This window comes from Pipistrellus kuhlii, unplaced genomic scaffold (genome assembly GCF_014108245.1).
Source record: "Pipistrellus kuhlii isolate mPipKuh1 unplaced genomic scaffold, mPipKuh1.p scaffold_m20_p_2, whole genome shotgun sequence".
Classification (NCBI taxonomy): Eukaryota; Metazoa; Chordata; class Mammalia; order Chiroptera; family Vespertilionidae; genus Pipistrellus; species Pipistrellus kuhlii.
Window position 1 is genome coordinate 6,351,296 of NW_023425515.1, and position 21,163 is coordinate 6,372,458.

General features: G+C 47.7%; 1 protein-coding gene and 1 long non-coding RNA gene across 2 annotated transcripts; one reads left to right on the plus strand and one right to left on the minus strand.

Moving 5' to 3' along the window:
* The first annotated feature begins 3,931 nt into the window (after positions 1–3,931).
* Positions 3,932–17,403, plus strand: LOC123652815. The gene is made up of 2 exons (XR_006742311.1): positions 3,932–4,065; positions 16,611–17,403. It is a non-coding gene; the product is annotated as an uncharacterized LOC123652815 (long non-coding RNA).
* On the minus strand, positions 4,109–12,135 carry S100B (S100 calcium binding protein B). The gene is made up of 3 exons (XM_036446341.2): positions 11,980–12,135; positions 8,593–8,731; positions 4,109–5,325 (listed from the first exon to the last, which is right to left on the minus strand). Exons 2-3 carry the CDS (start codon positions 8,728–8,730, stop codon positions 5,185–5,187), a joined length of 279 nt encoding a protein of 92 aa, XP_036302234.1. The 5' UTR covers position 8,731; positions 11,980–12,135; the 3' UTR covers positions 4,109–5,184.
* Positions 17,404–21,163: the final 3,760 nt, after the last annotated feature.

Sequence of the window (21,163 nt, forward strand, 5' to 3'; positions counted from 1 at the left end):
CTATCCAGCAAAGCTCTTTCAAAAGTGGAGGCATATTACATTCTCAGATAAAAAGAGTGAATTTGTTTCTAGCTGACCTGCATTATCAGAAATACTGAAGTTCTTCAGGCTGAAAGCAAGTGATTTCAGATGGTAATTTCAATTCACATGAAAAAAACACACACCGTACTGGTAAAGATAAAGGTAATTATAAGACTATAAATTGTAATGTCCCTGCTCAGGGGTCCTCAAGGTGGTGAGGACTTCCCTACCCAATGCCTTGCACAGTATAATCAAGTGAAAGGGCGGGCACTATTCCTCTGTAAGGACCATACAGGCTGACAGTTCTGCCCTACCAACCCAGTGCTTTCTAACTTCCTGGTTAAAACAGTCACACAGCCAGACACGGGTCCCCTCCCAGATCTGGGAGACCTGTCACTTGGGATATTTAACAGGACCCAGTAGAGTTTTGTGTGGAAGGAGCTGTGGGGCCCATGTGGCTCAGCATTTCCTCCTCGGTGTCTATCCCCAGCCCCTCAGAGGGGAAGATTTCCGGAGCAGTCTTCTCTATGTGAAAGGTTTCCGGGGACCCGCATGTTCAATGCGGGGGGGTTGGGGTGAGGGGTCTTCAAGAGAGCCTGGGGCACTGGGCTTTGTTCTTGAGGTTGCCAGCCTCAGCCTAGGCTCTGCCCCATGTCCAGCCTGTGCCCAAACCTCCCTGCTTTGCCTCCTGCCAACTTGCTTGAATGATGTTTATTTTTTACACTCTTCTAAGAAGCCAGCCCTTTTCTCATCGAACACAGAGAAAAAAGGTTGTACCAGAATCTCATCTGGCCAGAACTGCAATGATAAGAACCCAAGTTATATCTGGATCAGAGAGGGATGAAACCTCCAAAATTAAACATCCTGATCAAGAAAATCTTAACACTATGCAACCAATAAGAAATTGCACATGTAAACTGGCTGAGGCTCATGCGATTGCCATCTAAACCCCTAATTTTAACCTTTGCTCATCAAAACTGTTTTTTACTGAATTTGAATCTGATAAATTTAAACAAGTAAAAACCCAGAAACAGCAATCACACCCAGGAGCCTCATGGGATAGAGTTGTGGGCCTTTTCAGAGCTTCCTGGGAAGAGTTGTCACTGTTTCCAGGGCCTCAGCTGGTGTGTGAGTTGAAGGGCCCCTCTTGTCTTGGAGACTAGGGGAGGATCTTGCAAAATGGAGCTGCAGGGATGTCATGCTGGGATATAAACTGCCCACAAGGAAGACATTCAGAGTAGGACCCCAGGTGGCCTGGGGGAAAATGTACTTTGGTGGTCGCAGGAAACGTGGTCTGCTTAGGGCAGGACCCATCCTATGGAGGTGAAGATCTATTGTGCGTGAGGGCCAGCTGGTAGAGGCCCCTGGGCGACTCCAGGGCCAGAGAAGGCAAGGGGGGCAGGTGGAGCCCTGGCCTGCCCAACCTCAATGTCCCTTCCCTCATTGTTCCCTGGGGGGCAGGGCCAGGGTGAAAGAGGGAAGAATGACCCAGGGCTCAGGAATCCAGGGCCTTCCTGAAGTCCCTGTGCCTGCTGGGAGCTCTCCGTGGAGACCCCCAGTGGTTGGCAAACTCATTAGTCAACAGCCAAATATCAACAATACAACGATTGAAATTTCTTTTGAGAGCCAAGTTTTTTAAACTTATACTTCTTCTCACGCCACTTCTTCAAAATAGACTTGCCCAGGCAGTGGTATTTTGTGGAAGAGCCACACTCAAGGGGCCAAAGAACTGCATGTGGCTCACAAACTGAGGTTTGCCGACCACTGCCCCAGGTCATGCATTTCCCCTTCATGATAACAAGATGAGGATGCCTCCTCTCAGTGGCAGGAAAGTCTGACAGCTGTGTTGCCCAGGCTTGGAGCAGGGATAGCAGTACATGCTGGGATGGTCCACATGGTTGAGTGGAGGCTGGGTTCCTGCAGGCCCCAGACCCTATGACAGCACTTGTCAGTGCAGGACCAACAAATGGGATACTCTGCTTGGTCTCCATCTCTGCCCCGAGAACCTTAATGCTGCTGTCAGGGACATTCTCTGGGCTACTTTGGCCCCATCTTGTGGATTAAAATGGTAACTGAAGGGGGTCAGGGAGTTGTGTGTGGCTGAACTGGGTCATGATGGGAAAGGCAGTGTGGGACAACAGACATCATTTTAAATTTAGAGTTCCCTTTATAGGGACCTGATTCTCCCTAGAGATGTCTGAGGAAGTGCCCAGTGGGCCACTTGGGGGCCATACCGCCCATTAATGGAATCAGACAGTGCCTCTTGGTAAGAGCAGGTTCCTCTCAGCTGAGGGCAGGGCAGGGGAGGAGGATGGACATTTACAACCTGGAGCTCACTTAGTTTGTGGCAGGAAGCCCCCAGGAGTCCCTGAGGATGGCCGTGCAGGCTGAGTCAGACAGACTCACTCTGGGCTCCCAAGCCAGCTGCCCTGTGTCCCACCATTGCCTAGGACGGGGTGCATCATCTGCAGGGCCCAACGCACAACGCAAATGCCAGGCCCCTCGTCCATAAATGACCAAATATTTCAAGACAGCAACAGCAAAGTGCTGACCTGAGCATGGGCCCGTGGTCCTCCCAGGTTGACGCGTCTGAAGCGGCGGATGGACTGGCCCAAATCTCTTCTTCACTCTGTTATGGACTGAAAAATTCCCAAGGCCAGCGCAGCATCTGTGCACCATGAATTCCACAAGGCCAGCACGGCAGCCGCTGCACAGCTCGTTAAAACAAGCTCATTAAAAGCAGGATGTGCTGACCACTATCTGATACAAGAGGGGTAAGGCCAGGGGGCGGGAGGAGGAAGGGAGAACTGACAAGTTAAACGTAAAATAATTGAGAATTGCTGATGGCTAAAGGCAGATATCCGCTTCTGTACTCGTAGCTTGCTTGCTTGCTAAGGATGAGAAGCCTATATAAGCAAAAGGCTTCTAAAGCTTGGGGCTGCAGTCCGGTCCCGTCTTCCCTGCATGAGCCGGCTGCAGACCCTGCGCAGGAAATAAAAGCGCTTTTCTAAAAACTTTTGATCTGTGTCCGAGTGAGGTGTCTCTCCTAGGTTACAACTCCCGCCCTCATCTCTCCGGAGACCCCCTGCCTGCTGTTGCCGCCTCTGCTGGGAGGCCCAGGAGCGACCCCTGCCCTGGGGATAAGGCCGAGTTCCTCCGGCCCCTAACCTATAGCCCTCCCAGCCCTGGGGGCCCTCGCTTCCTGCGGGGCCTCCAGCTCGCCCCTAGCTGCGTCCCAGGCGAGGGGCCCCTCCTCCGCAGGGTCCGCGTTCTCCCCGCGCTGTGGGCCCTGCTCCCCCAGTTCCGCCGGGGTGTGTGTGTGTGTGTGTGTGTGTGTGTGTGTGTGTGTGTGTGTGTGTGTGTGTGTGTGTCTGAGAGCCCCTGCGGGACAGCGCGGGCCTCCCCGGAGGGGCAGCTTGCCCAGCACAGCCAGCAGGCAACACCCCCGAGGGGCTCCTGAAACGACAACCCCCGCCAGCTTTCTCTATTGGGTCTGCGGGCGGGACCGAGGATCCTGGAGGGTGACCCCCGCGGGAACAAACCCGCCAGGACAGAGACGACCGCCCGGCCCGCGCCCCCAGACTCCGGGTAGGAGACCGCGGGGACCCCGGCCTGGGGGGCGTGGCCGAGCCCGGGCGGAGCGGAACCGAGGCCCTAACCCTGAGCCGGCCCCGAGCTCCACCGCCGGCTCGGCCACGCCCCCTCTTCCTGTTGGGCGGGACCAATCGCAGCTCCCCTTCCTGGCGATTGGTCCAAAGGAAGCCACGTGACGTCAACCGGAAGTTTCTGGAGGGAGTGGGCGGGCCGACTGAAGAGAGGGAAGGCCGTCCCATCACGTGCCGCCCCGCCCCCCTCCCCTCGCCACGCCCCTCCCGCCCCGCCCCGCCCCGCCGCCCCGCCCCTACCCTGTTCTGCCCTCCGCGCACCCTGCCCTGCCCGCCCCGCCGCCTTCTTAAGGTGCCCGGCCCCGAGCCCCCCTGTGCACCCTGCAGCCGCGAGGAAAGCCAGGCCCCCTCGACTTTGCTCCTCTTTCCCATTCTGCAGGTATTTCGTTTTTATTTCACGTTTTAACCACGGCTATGGAGACTTAGCACAGTGCTCTTTTATTGAATGCAAATACAAGCGATCAACGGTTTTACGAAATGTGTGTCTTTAAGTAATACAGAGCAGGAAAAGAGGTGGGTAGGATTAATCTGAATTTTCCTGGAAGCGATTTTTAAAAAATATTTGTAACGATTATTTGAAACTTGATTTATTTGAATTCGTAGATACAGGAGCGTTACGTCCAGCTTTCCAAGTACACTGACTTTTATCAACAGCGCAAACAAGGTAGGAAAGACATTCACCGACAGACCGGACACATCAGTAGTAACCCATCATCTCACAGAGGGGAGAGGAGGCTGGGGAGACTAGATCACTTGTCTGCGGCGAGGCCCATCCTCCTGCAAAACCCGAGTCCCACAGATCCAGCAAAGTGTGAGCCTAGCGGGAGAATTCCACTGAAGGTGGAATTTTGCTTCTTGGTTTCGATTAGAGTTAAGGTTTCAGTACTTGTTGGTTTATGGGACACGTTTTCCCATTTAGAACGGTTAGCATTAAATATCTACTCAGGAATCACAGCTCACCACGGGAAAAGGGATCCAAATGAGACCATGCTCTAAGGGCCAGTGGGACAGCATTTTCACACCCTCTAACTATGTTGGGTTTCATTGGCACTGATTAACAAATTTAAGAAATGGCAGCCTATTCAAAGGTTCCATAGAGCTTTGTTGTTTCAAATGAAGTGGACATTTAAGGAAACCACAAATATCCAGAATCTTGTTTGGTAGTCAGGTTTTGTTTGTTTGTTTGTTTTTCTGCGTTAGGATTTGGTATAGCCCAGGCTTTGTGACTGAGAATTGACTTTCCTACATGATATTACCAGGAATCCCAGGGACCAGTCAGCTAGCACATATGCCTAATATAGCAGAAGGAATGATGGGGGCCATTAAAACAGCCCTTGGAAAGAGATTTTCGATTTTTCATTCACAAAGAAAATGAAGCTTCCTAATGGCTACGACACAGCTGGAAAGCTCAGCTCCTACTAGCCTACAAGCCCTCCCTCTCTGCTTCCTTGTGTGACTTCGCCTCTGCTGCAGGAACAGCGTGGCTGCTTTCTCTAGTTCACTCGTGTGCAAAGAACTCGTGGCAGGCTGTGGTAATCATGGCGATGAAGGCCACAAATTCCTGGAAGTCACATTCGCCATCTCCATCGTTGTCCAATGTTTCCATGACTTTGTCCACAGCCTCCTGCTCTTTGATTTCCTAAGAGAGATCAGTCACTCAGCTTGTTTTCAAATGAAATTGAAGGCCATCAAAACATGATTAAAAGTTGGCTGGTTTAAAAAACCTGTACAGGAACAACCTAAGATATAAAATGCAAAATACCAGGAAGATTTCTCCTGGGAACAGAGGACTGTTGTCCAGGGGGTTGTGCCTCCTCTACCTTCCTTACTTAGGGGTGTCGAACTCAGAGAAGGGGCCAAAATCTAAAATCCAGCCTAAATCGCGGGCCGAATGGTTTACTGAACAGTCATAAACTGTCATTGTGATGGAAACGCAGCGGAGTGCAGTGATGACAGCGCGGTGCGGGCCACATTGCGAGGCCTGGCGGGACGGATTTGGCCCGCGGGCCTTGTGTTTGACACATGTGCTTTAGGTCCAGAGGGACCTGGGCTATTTGAAAAGACTGACTGGAACAACCAAGGTCTGAAAACCTGCAGGTTGTTATCACTATACTTAAAACACCTGGAAAAAAAGAGTAGCATCTCGGTCAGCCAGAGTACATTATAGGAAAATGTCTTGAAAGAAAAGAAAGAACTTTTGCCCCCCCCCCCCCAAAAAAAATTGTCAGTTTCTGTGTGTAGATGTCCCCACAATGAAGATTTTCATGGGTTTTTTATGTTTTGAAAATTTTCCTTTTGTTTTTTGTTGTTGAAGTAACTCTTTAGCATGTCCTAAATTTGTGACCTCCTTGTGTTCCTTTTGCCACTTGAGCTGCTTTCTAGGTGTCATGGAACTTTTTCTGTCAGTTCTTCCCAACACAGAAGCCAAGGGAATAGTCTTAAAAAGTCTCTGAGGAACAAACACGGGCCCTAAACATGTGAGAATGTGGCATTTTGCGCTGAAAAAGAGCATCAGAGCAGGTTGTTCAGAATAACAATCCCCAGTGCAGCGAAGATTGGCCTGAAAAAGTCCAGTGTAATGTTCAGTGGCTGCCTTCAATCTAAAACATGTAAAAGACTGAGCCCAGCCGGCGTGGGACAGTGGTTGAACCAGGAGGTCATGGTTCGATTCCCAGTCAGGGCACATGCGTAGGTTGTGGGCTCAATCCCCAGTGTGGGACATGCAGGAGGCAGCCATTCAATGATTCTTTCTAATCATTGATATCTCTCTTTCTCTCTCTCTGTCTCTCTCTCTCTCTCTCTCTCTCTTTCTCTCTCTCTCTCTCTCTCCTCCCTCTCCCTCTCTGAAATAAATAAACATATATTAAAAAAAAAATAAAACATGTAAAAACTGAGATTCCAGCAGGGGTTGGGCGGGATCTATAAGTGTAGGTTAGAAGATGGATGGCAGCAGTGTATTATTCAATTACCGGTATGCTATAGGTTTGCCTCCTAACCAAAATTACCTTGATAAAACTAGGCCAACAAACGCTCATGACACCTTGGCATACTTACCTTGAATTACTTATCTTTTATAAATTGTGGTTACCACATGTTAAGCTTTTTCTACATTTTAAAATCAATAGCAGTTACTGGTTTTTGAACTTTCACTGTATGTTAAGCACTTGACAAAAACTATCATTTCATCCTCACAACAATAGTTTTTACAGAAGTAACTGGGACTTTGATTAAATTAGAAGGCAGAATTGGTGGGACTGAGTAATTGTACATGTGAGTGAGGCAGCTGCCACTTGGACTTAATGCCTGAGAAGTCAGTACCAGATTCAGACTAGGCAGTGGTCGGCAAACACATTAGTCAACAGAGCCAAATATCAACGGTACAACGATTGAAATTTCTTTTGAGAGCCAAATTTTTTAAACTTCTTCTAATGCCACTTCTTCAAAATAGACTCGCCCAGGCCGTGGTATTTTTGTGGAAGAGCCACACTCAAGGGGCCAAAGAGCTGCATGTGGCTCTTGAGCCGCAGTTTGCCGACCACAGGACTAGGGGTTGCCTCCCCCATCCCACCACAAGCCTTCAAGTCACTTCCTCTGTCTTGGTGGTGCCATTCACAGCTTGGAGTTTTGCGTGGGGGTGGGACAGGAGAACCAAGCCAGCTGCAGACAGCGGGTGCTGCCCTGATGCTGGGACCTGGGGCTCAGCTGGCAGGGATGGTCATGCTCCCTATCACCATCCCTCAGGAGGCTCTGGTGTCTTTCCCGGAATTAGCTCCTGGTCAGGCATCAGTGCGCTGGTGCACTGGTTGGCCTTTTCCCTGTGTGTGACTCGTCACTTCAGGACCTTGATTCTGGGTACTAAGGTCAAGCACCAGTAGATTGCAGTTCACTGCCTTGAGGGTGTAAGACTGGTGTGCAATAGAGATAATGGGCGGCTGATCCAAGGGCGGGAGCTAGTGGGTATGGAAGTGAGTCCTCCATGAGGTGTCTGGACATTCTTTTACCACAGATCAGAGTGGGACCTGTGTGGGGGAGGAGGGGTCCTCTCCGATGCCTCTTATTCCATGAAATCCCCTGCAAGTCCCCAGGCCTCCTGCCTGCAGTCAAGATTGTGGTCCTTCATGGTTGTGCCAGCCTGGGTGCTTTCGAAGCAGAGGCCATGTCCTGGGGCCTGTGTCTCTCCCAGTAGTGAATGTAATGAGTGGTCAGTAAATATTTGGTCAGGGAATGGCATCTTTATCACTTAGGTCAGTGGTCGGCAAACTCATTAGTCAACAGAGCCAAATATCAACAGTACAACGATTGAACTTGCTTTTGAGAGCCAAATTTTTTAAACTTAAACTTCTTCTAACGCCACTTCTTCAAAATAGTCTCACCCAGTTCGTGGTATTTTGTGGAAGAGCCACACTCAAGGGGGTAAAGAGCCACACGTGGCTCGCAAGCTGCAGTTTGCCGACCACTGACTTAGGTGAATGCTAAACATCTAGCTAAAGCTAAAATAGTGCTTTTTCCTCCCAAACAAAAGCTTATCTTTAACATCTTCTTTATATGCACATGGTCCATGGTAAGTCGTGAGTTTTCCATCCATTCTGCAATCACTGCTGTAAATCCTTAGATTTTTTCAGAGAAATGTCAGCATTATTTGGAATCTGCACTTTTGCCTTTGAGACAGCAATTTTTTTCTTGATGTTCCTACTACATACAAAACAAATGAAAATGAGGACAATGGGGCTCAGCTAAGCTAAACTCCCTAATGATGGTTCAATCGTGCAAACGAGTTTTCAGAAGCAACTTAGGAGTCCTGAAACAGACCCGGAATCACCTTCATGTCTGCTCTGAAGAGAAGTGCACAGGTGGTTTTATAAGTGGAGAGGAGAATGCACAAACTGTCGATTATATAAAGACTCACCTCTAGAAAATGGGAAAGCTCGTTGTTGATGAGCTCCTTGAGTTCGGATTTCTTCAGCTTGTGCTTATCGCCCTCCTTTCCAGAATATTGATGGAAAACATCAATGAGGGCCACCACGGCCTTCTCCAGCTCAGACATCCTAGGGGTCCACAGAGGAAAGATGCTTTTTCATGCCTTTTGCTTTGCTTCACAAAGAACAGTTAACATGTTACCTATACAGACATCCACCCAGAAGAGGGGGCTGGGTCAGCCTTGGTTCACCTCCAATGTCAAGCTTGGAGCAGGGCATTCTGGGAACTTGCTCAGTGGTCACTAGTCTCCCACACACTTTTGAGATCCACTCTTCTCTCTTTGCCCCCCTTCTCTGTCCCTGTTGGCTACCTCGACAAGTTCCCAGGCCCTCTGGCTTCTGATTGGGTTTGGCCAATGGGACACGCCAGCAAAAATATGAAGGCAGCCGTAGCTGGTTCGGCTCTGGATAGAATGTCAGCTTGTGGACGTTCGATTCTGGTCAAGGGCATGTACCTTGGTTGCTGGCACATCCTCAGTGGTGGTGGTGGGGGGTGGTGTGTGTAGGAGGCAGCTGATAGATGTTTCTGATGTTTTTTCTCTCATCAATGTTTCTGACTCTCTATCCATCTCCCTTCCTCTCTGTAAAAATAAAATCAAAAAATTTTTTTTTTTTTTTTTTTTTTTTAATGAAGGCTGCCCTGACTCATGCGGTTCAATTGGTTGGGCATTGTCCTGTGCATCAGAAGGTTGCTGGTTCAATTCCTGGTCAGGCACATGCCTGGATTTGGGGCTCAATCCCCTGTAGGGGGTGTGCAAGAGGCAGCCAATCACTGTTGCACTCTCACGTTGATGTTTCTCTCCCTTCCTCTATCTCTAAAAATTAATTTAAAAATCTTTAAAAAATATGAAGGCAGAACAGTGAAGGAGTTCTGAGATTGATCCCTGCCTCCTACCTTGGGCACCCTCTACCCTGGCAGGGCCCCAAGTCAGTGACAGGGCTGCTGAGCAGAACAGTGCTGCAAGCTGTTAGAATTAATAAGAAAGAGGTAAGGTGACTAGGAGCCAAATGAGGGTATAAACATCAATAGTAGTCTTATATCCTGTCACCAAACAACTGGAAAACAGGAGGAGAATTCCATTCATACAGTAGCACATACGGATTACTAAGAATATGTTTAGTATGAAAAGTGTAGGTCTTTCCAAAAGATTTTAAAGATCATAAAATGTAGGTATTTGCTTTCCTTTGAACTAATATGTAAATTTAACTCATTTTTTAATAAAAAAAATTTTACTGAAAAAAATTTATATAGTAGAATTTCCACAATTTTTTTTTTTTTGTGATAAAGTAGATCAGTGAAGGGTACTTTGACCTACTAGAAACAAAACTGTATTATCGGGTTAAACAGTGAAGCCTGTTCCCCTACAGGGACAGGCCAGTGCAGCAGGGGCCACCGCCAGGTATTTCTTTGGGATCCATGGAGGTGCTGCCTCAAGTGAATGGGGCAAAGGCTGCTTATTCACTAGTGAGTGTTTCTCTGCAGTTGCCAAAGTCCAAACTTTCTGCTTCCCTCAACCCGCACCTTATACCATAGCCTGTAAACTGAAGCAGTACCTGATCACACCTGGGGGTTGGGCACATTTTACAAAGGACAGTTTTCAATTGTTTCACAAAACTGAGACACCTGGCCAGAGAAATTTACCAACGTTAGACCTTGAATCCTAGTCAAAGATAAATATAAGAATTACATCTCCTTGTTGAGTATGTCACATCTTAAAAATAACTTGGAATAAAATATTTAAATTTTTATTTCTGACTTCCCAAGGGAAAGAGAATTGAGGGTTTTCATCTTGGCCTGATTTTTGCTAAAGTCACACCATTAATTATCATATTTTGTTTTAAGTCCCTAATAATCAGATATATCATATACAGATAGAACAATTCAGATGGATGAAAATCTTTAAACATTTCCTACTTATCCTTTGCACTCAAATTTCAATTATTGATTTTTTTTTTTTTTTAAAGAAACAAAACAAGCCTCAGTTGGTTAGAGTGTTGTCCCAATATGTCAAGGTTGCGGGTTTGATCCCCAGACCCGACATATAAGAACCAATCAATGAATGCATTAAATAAATGGAACAACAAATCAATGTGTGCCCCCCCCCCCATTTCCTCTCTCTCTTTCTCAAATCAATAATAAAACCAAAATAAAACAAAACCTTTTATATCATCCTGATGCTTCTCAAAACCCATAATGTTTTGGGGAAGAGGAAGATAAATTATTTTTTGTGTATGACTAGTGGGATTTTTCTAAAAGGAGGAACATGGAATATATACTTCATATGTTTTAAAACTCCATAAAATGTTATTTTCTTTAAAACCATCCTACAAGTTAACTAATTTTCTCCCTGTTAAATTCTTCCCATTGACTAAGAAACAATTGATGGTTTAAAGCTTATCTTTTAAGAGAAATGGAAATCAAATATCCATCTTCCTTTTCCACTTGAATCTATGACTGTTATTCCTGCTTCAATTAGCCTCTTATTCCTGTGTTAATATTTTCATGTCAAAAACAAGAGAAGTTTTGAGCTTTAACACATCGCACACGATGTGGGGGTTCCCTCTAAGGAAGGGGCCCTCCCTACTTGAGAAATTACCAGCCTGATGAGAGTTAAGCCCACCATAAACCCCCATTTCTTTGACCCAATTTATAGTTCACTTATAAAGGCCTCTCAGTTTGCATGGAATTTCTGAGTGGGAGTCCAGAGGCCCTGACGTTTTCCTCTGAGGGAAACGGGAACCCTGAGAAGCCGTGTGTGCCCAGGGCCAGGGCAGGAGCAGAGAGAGAAAACACTCATCTGTAAGAGAGGGCTAAGCTAGCATCAGGTTGCCCATCCTCAGCCCCGCGGAAGCAAAAACCCTCCTCTTCAAAGAGGGAAGAATCAATATTTGCAGTATATCTGGGGAAATGTCAGCAGTCACCAGACCCAAGGTTCCTCCAACTTATGGTAATAAAAATATGGGACCCTTCCATCTGCAAGCCGATGCTCTATGCACTGAGCCAAATCGGCTAGGTCTTGTATTGCTAAGACTTTTTAATAATAAATTGTTCTTGATGAATTATATATATATATAAAAAGGGCAAATAAAAATATGGCCAAATAAATATGGTAAAAAATATATGGGCAAATAATAAAAATATGAACCTCCAGCTGTCTAAGGTTGAGGCAGTCATATCCACAGCGCAGTAGTAAAATCCACGCTTTGAAATGCTGCACTTATGCTAAAGGGGCTTTTTAAACTACCACCTGGTTCTTCAGTCCATCTTGTAGGATCCCTGCCCACCCAGCCCCCCAAAAGCAGGCTTTTCCTCTCACGTGTGATCTTGGTCGCTCCTCGCTCTTTGTGGTCACCTCCTGGCTGCAGTGTCCTGAGTGGCAGGAATGGTGAGGAGGGACGGCCTTTTATTCCTTCCTCTGGGCGTGGGCCCCTTGTGCAGTCCCATTGCAGGCCCAGGCAGCCAATGGGGGCCGAGGGCAGGGTGGGGGTGGTGGGGCGGGCAGGCCTGCACACAGGGCTGCATTGACCAAGCTGCCACCCGGGGACTGCACTTGGCCAAGGCAGAAAGCGGCCGGCGGGGCAGGAAGTGGGGAGTCAGCTTTTTGTGTTCTTTAAAATTTACACATGAATATTAATGGTCGTCTAAAAGCAAGATTGGTGGTGGGGAGAGGAGAGAGACAGATTAATTGATTCCAATAACACAGATGTTCAGCCAAGAACTTGGAGCGTCCAAGTGCAGGCTGCACCATGCTGTTTTCCAGCGGAGAGTTCCTGAGCCCTCTCCCGTCTCCAGCTCCCCCACCTGGCCCCCACCAGCAGGCAAGATGCCCCGTGGACATCTGAACCCTGAGCTAAGCAGGCTGCCTCAAGAAGCCACTGAGCTCAACATCAGCAGAGACAGACGTTTGGCAAAATAGATACTTGATTCATTTAGGGCAGTGGTCAGCAAACTGCGGCTCGTGGGCCACATGGGGCTCTTTGGCCTCTTGAATTTTTAGCAAAGGCCAGCTTAGGAGGACCCTGATTACTTTAATAACAATGTACCTACCTATATAGTTTAAGTTTAAAAAATTTGGCTCTCAAAAGAAATGTCAATCGTTGTGCTGTTGATATTTGGCTCTGTTGACTAATGAATTTGCTGACCACTGGTTTAGGGGGAAAATCTTTGTTTAATATGATTGAGGACCCATGCCAGGCACACTCCAAGGTCTTCTCCTTCTTCCCAGGACACACAGTCACAGCCTTTCAGAGCCAGACGGTGCCATAGACATGTCCTGTCCACTTCCTGTGTTCTGCAAAGGTAGTTTCTGTGGGACTGAGGCCCCACGGCCAGCCACAGGGAACCAGGCCCAGCCTCCCGCCACCCATTTTCACCCGCCCACACCTGAGACACTTCCAAGCAGAAGCCCAAAAGGTGCGCATTCCTGAAGATGGTAATTAAATTCGAAGTAATAAAAAGATGTCTGAGCCAGAATCAGGGCCCTTCTGACTCAGGTTCACAGCGGCCACAGACTGGTCCAATACACAGAGATGTCTGTGGGCACAGTGGTTCTGCTGTCATCTGTTTTACCGGAAACGTCTTGTTTATTCCATACTCAGAAGCATAGCCTGGAAATAGCATGAGGCTCTGAGGCTTGGGACCTGAATTGTCCCAGCCTGGACCCCCAGCCTATTTCTTTCTTCCTTCCTTCCTTCCTTCCTTCCTTCCTTCCTTCCTTCCTTCCTTCCTTCCTTCCTTCCTTCCTTCCTTCCTTCCTCCTTCCTTCCTTCCCTTCCCTTCCCTTCCCTTCCCTTCCCTTCCCTTCCCTTCCCTTCCCTTCCCTTCCCTTCCCTTCCCTTCCCTTCCCTTCCCTTCCTTCTTTCTTTCTTTTTCCCCCCTTAAGTAATTTTATTTATTTATTTATTTATTTATTTATTTATTTATAATTATTTTTTAAAATATATTTTATTGATTTTGTACAGAGAGGAAGGGAGAGAAATAGAGAGTTAGAAACATTGATGAGAGAGTCATCGATCAGCTGCCTCTTGCACACCCCCTACTGGTGATATGCCCGCAACCAAGGTACATGCCCTTGACCGGAATCGAACCCTGGACCCTTCAGTCCTCTATCCATTGAGCCAAACCGGTCTCGGCTCCTTAAGCAATTTTAATCACAAACTGAAGGCGAAGGGGGTACAGGCTGGCTTTTAGAGAGTGGTGGCTGACTCTAGGCCACGTTCCTGGAAGTACTGGAGGGGGAAATGGGGGTGGTTTCCTGACTTTTCGTTGAAATAGGATGTAATCCTCCCTTGTCCTTCCTGATCTCCTGTTGGCAAGTCCTCCCACATAACACCTTCCACCTCCTTCTCCAGGATGCTCTGGGCCGTGCACCAACTGAACACCCACCCTGCTTCTTATAACCAGTTGACTGTGGAAGAAAAAACGTGAGCTCCGTTTGCAGGGTGGTCTGCAGGATATGCTGATCCCACCCTGAGTGGACAGATACAGCACTATGGCATCACTCAAGGGGCCCTACAAATAGTCTTGGGGAAAGTCTCTCAGGGGCTGAACTTTGACAAGCACATTGGGTTGTCTATATCTTGAGTGAGAAGTAGCCGGTATATGGATGTATATTAATTCAGGGAAGGCTACTAATAAATTAGTCAGCAATTTGGAAGGAACAGATTTGGAAATTTGGCTTCTGGAAGAGCCACCAACTGGCCCACACTGCAGAAGAGCCTCTGAATAATCAGCTGGAAAGTGAGCGACCCTGTGTCTGAGACGTGTCTGTCCAAGTGCTCTGTGCAGCCAGCTCTGACTGCCTCTGCTCCAGGAGCTGCTCACCATCCATGAGTGAAGTGATCAAGTGGCAGGCATGGATGCGTGCATGTGCTCATCATCATGGCCTCCCACTCACCAAAGCAGACCAGGCTCTGAGCTCCCAGCAGCCGAGACCAGCGATGAGTCCTGTGGTGTCCAGCCCGACGCCAAATGGCAAGTTGATTATGCTGGACGTCTTCCATCGTAGAAGGGACAGAGACCTGTCCTCATTGGAATAGACGTATATTCTGGGTGTGGATTTGACTTCCCTGTCCATTTTGCTTCTGGAAGCACCGGCATCCATGACCTCACTAAAGCTTTGTCTATTATAATGGCATTCTGGACAGTGTTGCATGAGGTCAAGGAACCTACTTTAAGCAAAGGAAGTGCAGCAGTACGCTCATACCCATGAAACTGGGTGGTTTTATCACAGGTCCCATAACTCAGAAGTGGTTGACCCAGTAGAAAGGTGGAATAGCTTCCTGAAGAGTCGGTTATGATGCCAGATGGGAAGCAGCATCCCGAAAGGGATTCTGTATTACAGGGTACAGTATACACTCTGAGCCAGGGGCCGTTACGTGGTGCTGCGTTCCCACAGCCAGAATGCTCCTCTCACTAGAACAGACTCACCTACTTATAGAAGTTTTGTTTCTCGTCCTGCAACTTTGAGGTGGCTTAGAGACCTTAGTCTCCAGAGGGAAATGCTTCCACTAGGTGACATAGTGATGGTCCCACTGAATTGGAGGCTGAAATTGCCACCTGGCCACTTTGGGCTCCTTATGCCTTGGAACCAGCAGGCAAAAAAAAAAGAAAGAAAGAAAAAAAAGGGGGTAGTGGGTTAATCTACTGGCTTGAATGATTGATCCCAATTACCAAGGCAGGGGGGAGTAGAAGGGGGGAGGGGTTGGGTTGGGTTACTGCAACACAATGGAGGCCAGGAGGACTCTGGTGCCCAGGGCTATGTGGGCAATTGGGGCATCTCTTAATACTTTCATGACCAGTGGTAAATGTTAATGAAAACAACCACCACCAAAAAAAATACAAGTAAAAAAATCCAACAAGACTAGTGAAGACTCAGGTCCTTTGGAAATGAAGGATTTCCCACAAAGATACCCAGAGCAGGTTCTACCGGAGGGCAAAGGAGCTAAAGAATGGACAGCTGAGGAAGGAAGCCATGGTTTTTCCTACAACCTCATCTCACTACCAGTTACAGAAATGAGGGCGGTAGCAGCTTTGTATATCTTTTTTGGTTGTCATGTGCATAGGTTTATTTTCTAACCATTTTCCTCTCTCCTCCCAATTTTTATTTTATAAACAAGTTGCTGGAGGTTAGCATTTTGGTGTAATCTTTAGGTGACTGAATTTTCAGTGGAACCATGACTGAATTTGGGGACCAAGTATAGCGATGGGTGCCGTGACTGTTGGGTCTGTACATCTTCTCATTTTGGGGAGAACTTCACGTGTCACAAGATGGCTGTGTCTTTTAAGGGAGAAATAGGATTATTTAGTTATTGTAAGGGAGTCCAAATGTGTGTAAACTTTTGCTGATGGACACCAGCTAGCCAAAGAATGGATTGGGCTGTTATAGGTGTATTACCTCTCAGGTCTGATTCTCTGCTGCAGCATCTGCACAGCATTCACAGACTAGACTCTGATTGGGACTCCTTACGGCGAGCGTGATGTCAAGTTTTGTAGCGAGGGCGTTAGAAGGGGGAAGTGGCTTCCTTTCGTGTTTTGCTTTGTGTTACTTCTTCACAGTCCTTCACAGCATCTGGCAGTGCTCTGCCCAGCCGCATGCCCAGAGAGGGCATCCCTTGGAGTCTGGCCCGGGCCCAGTGCCCTTTCTCCCTGGTTCTTCTAATATGGACGCAGCACAGTCCAGAACGTGCCCTCGCATCAGCTCTCCACTCTCTCCGCATGTCTGTCCTCCAGCCTCAGTATGCCTGTGGCCTGGAGGTCGTTTCTCATGACTTTCCCGGTGCGGTCGCTGCAAGCCCAGGCTCACATTCACACGGGCACCCCAGCGCCCTCTGTGCACCCACCCCCTGCCTTGGCTCACCTGTGCTCTCTGGGGTTGAGTCAAGAACTGTGAAGGGCTGCACTTCTACCTGCTTCAGGCTAACCAGTTGGCATGTTCTTGTTTTCCAGATGCTGGCAGGAGGCACGAGGTTCCCGGGTCAGAGTTTACTCACAGAAGAACCAGTAGCCAGAGCTCCATGTTGGCATTGGTTCCCCCAGTCCCTGGCTGTGAGGCAGACGGGCCTGGATGCGGGCATGCACATGTGGGGCACGTGTCCCAGGAGGGCACGCTGAGCTGGGGGTCTCGCTGCTTTCACACCAAGTGCTGATGAACTCATCGTTTGTGCTCCTTTCTCAAGGTTGCTCCCTGCACCAGCCCCGAGCCTGGATAAAGCATGGCAAGGGGCTGGCATTCTTGGCATGCCTGGCAGTAACATTCAGGACACTCGGGGCCGTGGGGGTTTCCTGCTGCCCTCACCTGTGGACCAGCTCTGGCCTGGGCAGACAGCAAACTTCTCCAACATGGTATGAACCCCAGGCTTGGGGAGGGTGCCCCTTCTAAGACTGCTCTTCCTTGGTTTTCCTCCTGCAACCATAGGCTGCCCTTTGGATTTCTCTGTGTAATTACTGTCCTGTCCCAGTTTCATGATTCTCTATGTTAAACTTGCCCTGTTTAAATTACCATGTGGTTTCTGTCTCTTGCTGGACCCAGACTGATACATTAGTCAGCAAGAAAAATAAAAGGATTTATTATTATTTTTTTTTGTTACTCGTTTGTTAGTCTAAAATGATTTCAAAAGAAAAATATTAAAAATATACTATGTGGAAAATGTAAACAGCAGAAGGGCAAAATGGAGGAAAACAATAGTGCTGATGTCTGAAATCAGTAGTTAGTTTTGAATATATAAAATCCTCGAACTGATGTACTATGATCTGTTTTTTGTTTGTTTTTTTACTTCCAACACCAAATGTGTGGGTTTTTACCCCCTCACACTAACCAACTTTCCTTCATCAGCGGGTGTCCTACAATTCAATACAACTCTGACACCATCTACCTGAAATTAATGCAGACACCACTTCAGACATAATTGCAAGTCCCGAGCCACACGTGCTTCTGACTGCTTGCCTGTAAATTGGAGGTTCCCATGACCCTCTCCTCAGGTTCAATAATTTGCTAGAACAGCTCACAGAAAAACAGTTTACTTATTATTATTGATTTATCATAAAGACTATAACTTAAAATGGAAGAGATGTGTGAGGTGAGGTTCAGGGGTGGCCGAGCGTCTGATCTCTCCGGCGGCCCCACTCTCCGAGCACCTCCACCATGTGTTCACCCACCTGGGAGTTATCTGAACCCCATCCTTTTGGGATTTTATGGAGGCCCATTACATAGGCATGATTGATTAAGTCACTGGCCATTGGCGAGTATCTCACTCCTGAGTTTGGGGGTGGGGCTGAAAGGTCCAACCCTCTAATCACAACATTGGTTTCCTTGGTGACCAGACCCCATCCTGAAGCTCTCTAGGGGCCCACAGAGTCACCTCATGAGCATAATTTCAAATGTGGTTGAAACGGGCTCATTGAGAATAACAGAAGATGCTCCTCTCACCCCATCCCCCAGGGAACTGCAAGGCTTTAGAAGCACTGTGCTGGGACTCAGGATGAAGACCAAATATATATTTCTTATTAGAGCGCAATATCACATGATGTAATAAGACATTGTAAATGTACATAGCCCACCCAGAAAAGGCATATGTACTATTTCCCAAATAATAAAAAAGCTTAGGGAGATAGAACCAACAGAGGCTGGTTGCTGGATAGCGATCACTACCTGGCTGTGTGTGACCTTGGAACAAAGGTGTCTACTGTGAGTGACAGCGGCCTGACCCCTCTGGCTTTGCCATCTTTGTAGTCAAGAGTCATCTGCTTGGTTCGTGTTTGTGGCACTGTTGAAAAATGCCCAGCATTCCCATCTGCAAAATAGGATGACTGGGAGGAGATGACAGAGTCTCCGCCCTTCCCACGTCTAGGCTACCGTTGCTCTCAATGCCAGAGGCACCTCCTGTAGGCCTGTTGGTAAAGACCTACTGAGGGGTTGGCTCCAGGAGGTGGGTGGGGATGCGGGCTCAGCATTGGTCATGGCAGGGGAAGGGTCCACTTCCCAGGCAGCAGTGCCTTCGCTACCCAGGCAGGGCACAACACTTCTGCCAAGGTCTCCTGCCACTTGGGCTCCTTCTCCCTCAGCCCACCTTCCCTCTACTCAGCAAACCTTCACTGCTTCATTCAGTAAGCAGACCTCGGCCTCGCAGTGTCTGCTCAGGGGGCAGGGAGAGCCATTCGGGTTTGAGTTTTCCAGGAGGAAAGGCCTTGGGCAGCAGCATTGTTCTCTCGCACAAAGGACTGCCATGCGCCACCAAGCTGCTCACGAGGTTGGCTACAGTGGCCCAAGCCCATTGAGAGAAAAGGGCGCCTGTGTTCCACAGACGTGGGAGAAGGGACAAAGGCTTCTGTTGTAGAAACTGCAAGTGTGGAGGCCATGAGAATCAATTGTCTTTCCTGTTCTAAAGAAAGCTGCTACCAGCTGCAGGAAGCCAAGGGTCAGGGCTCGTGGCTGGAGTCGAGGGGCTGGGTTCAAATCCTGCCTCTGAAGAGACTTTGAGCAAATGGCTTAACCAGTCTCAGCCTCCATGAAAGTGGAAAAGCGGGTACCCTTCAGAGGATTGGGGGTGGAGTGAAAGAAATTGTGCACACATGCGTGTGCATATGCACATGTATGAGTGTGAAGTGCCTCATCCACTCAATTAATGGTCACTGTTATCTTAAAAGGTACTACTTTTGTCTACCAAAAGAACCTGGACCTGGCCTACCTGGTTTTGCCCAGTGGTTAGAGCATCAGCCTGAGGACATGGGTTTAATTCCGGTCAAGGGCACATACCTCGGTTGCAGGCTAGCTCCTGGCCCTGGTCGAGACAGGGGTGGGAGGCAACCAATCAATGTGTGTCTCTTACATCGATGTTTCTCTGTTTTTCCCCCTTCCCTTCCTTTCTCTCTAAAAGTCAATGGAAACAGTTTCCTCAGGTGAGATTAACAACAGAACCGGGGCCTGTCAGGTGAACTCCTGGTACAGAAAGCAAAGCAAAGCAAAGAACAGGACAGAGACTTCTTTCTGCGCCCGCATGTGAGGGGCCAGAAGTGTGGAATGAACTCACTGGCTAATTTAGAATACTCTGAGTCCAGGAGGCCCCCAATGTGGCCAATTGTGATAGCGTATCTGTATTTTGTGAGTATCGTGTTTTATTATTTTTACACTACTCCAAATTCCATGAATCCATTTGGGTTCTAACCAGTCATTCCAGAATCGCTGCTCCCTCTCAGAAGGGCAGCCCAGCGTGAGCGGAGCTGCCGGGGTTTGCTTTGGATCCATGGCAACGTGAGGGCCAGCTCCAAACAGCGGGGCTCTTGTTTTTGTTTTTGTTTTTTCTTTTAAAATTTGAGAAGGAGCTGGAGCCGGGAGCACAGGGAGCACACTCTCCTCAGCCTTGCTTTGTGTGTGTGTGGTTTCTTGCCCAGGGAACTGCTGCCAGGAGAAGGCATCAAAAGGAAAAACCAGCTTTCCCCATTTGGTGGAACTCAGTCGCAAACATTTACTTGAGTATGCTTTTTATAACCTTTAAGGACTCCTGGGCATTTGCTATAAAATCATCTCAGGTTTAGAGTTAAAAAAAAAATCACTATATTAGCCTCTTTGCTTTTTTTTACTCAATGGGAACATTTTTTTAAATTTACTTCGTTATCATCACACGTTTTTATAACTTTGTCCTCTGGAGGGCCCGGAATAGCACACAGCATTCAACCACATTAAGCTAAGCACATGTGTCAAACACAAGGCCCGCGGGCCAAATCCGTCCCGCCAGGCCTTGCAATGTGGCCCGCACCGCGCTGTCATCACTGCACTCCACTGCGTTTCCATCACAATGACAGTTTATGACTGTTCAGTAAACCATTCGGCCCGCGATTTAGGCTGGATTTTAGATTTTGGCCCCTTCTCTGATTGAGTTTGACACCCCTAAGCTAAAGGAACAACAACAAAAACCTAATCAGAGGAGTGTGGAAATTGTTAAACTAATGAGGACTCACACACTTTGACTTAAAAATGCTTCTGTGAGACTGAGCCATCTCCATCCAACAAGAACGATCCAGGAGGTGGCAATGAGTTCCTTATTTTGAGATTTAAATAAAAAAGGTACCAAAGAAAATAGAGAATATGAGAGATAAAGACATGTAAACCAGTAAGCATAATTCCTAGTAGTATATAATTATGTTTTCCTTTCTAATAATTATTCCTTTTACTTAGTCATTGACTTACTTGCCTTATTGTGCTAGCCAGGATTTCCTCTGGTTGTATATTGATTTGTTATGATTTCATATCTACTTGTGAAGTGGTTTTGATCTAAGGGTGAATTTGTTTACTTGAGGGGTTTGTGTTAAGGTGATGTCCTCAAAATCATTGTGGAGGAGCGACTATGATGTACTTATTTAAACTTTAATTCCAAGAGGAGTCTGTGAGGACTGACCGAGAGTGCTCAGTCTGGGAAAAGTTACTTTTTTGCTGATCCAAATAGTTCTCTGAAGACCTGGGGTGGCCAGGCTATTCTGTGCCAGCAGCGATGAAAACTGCAGCG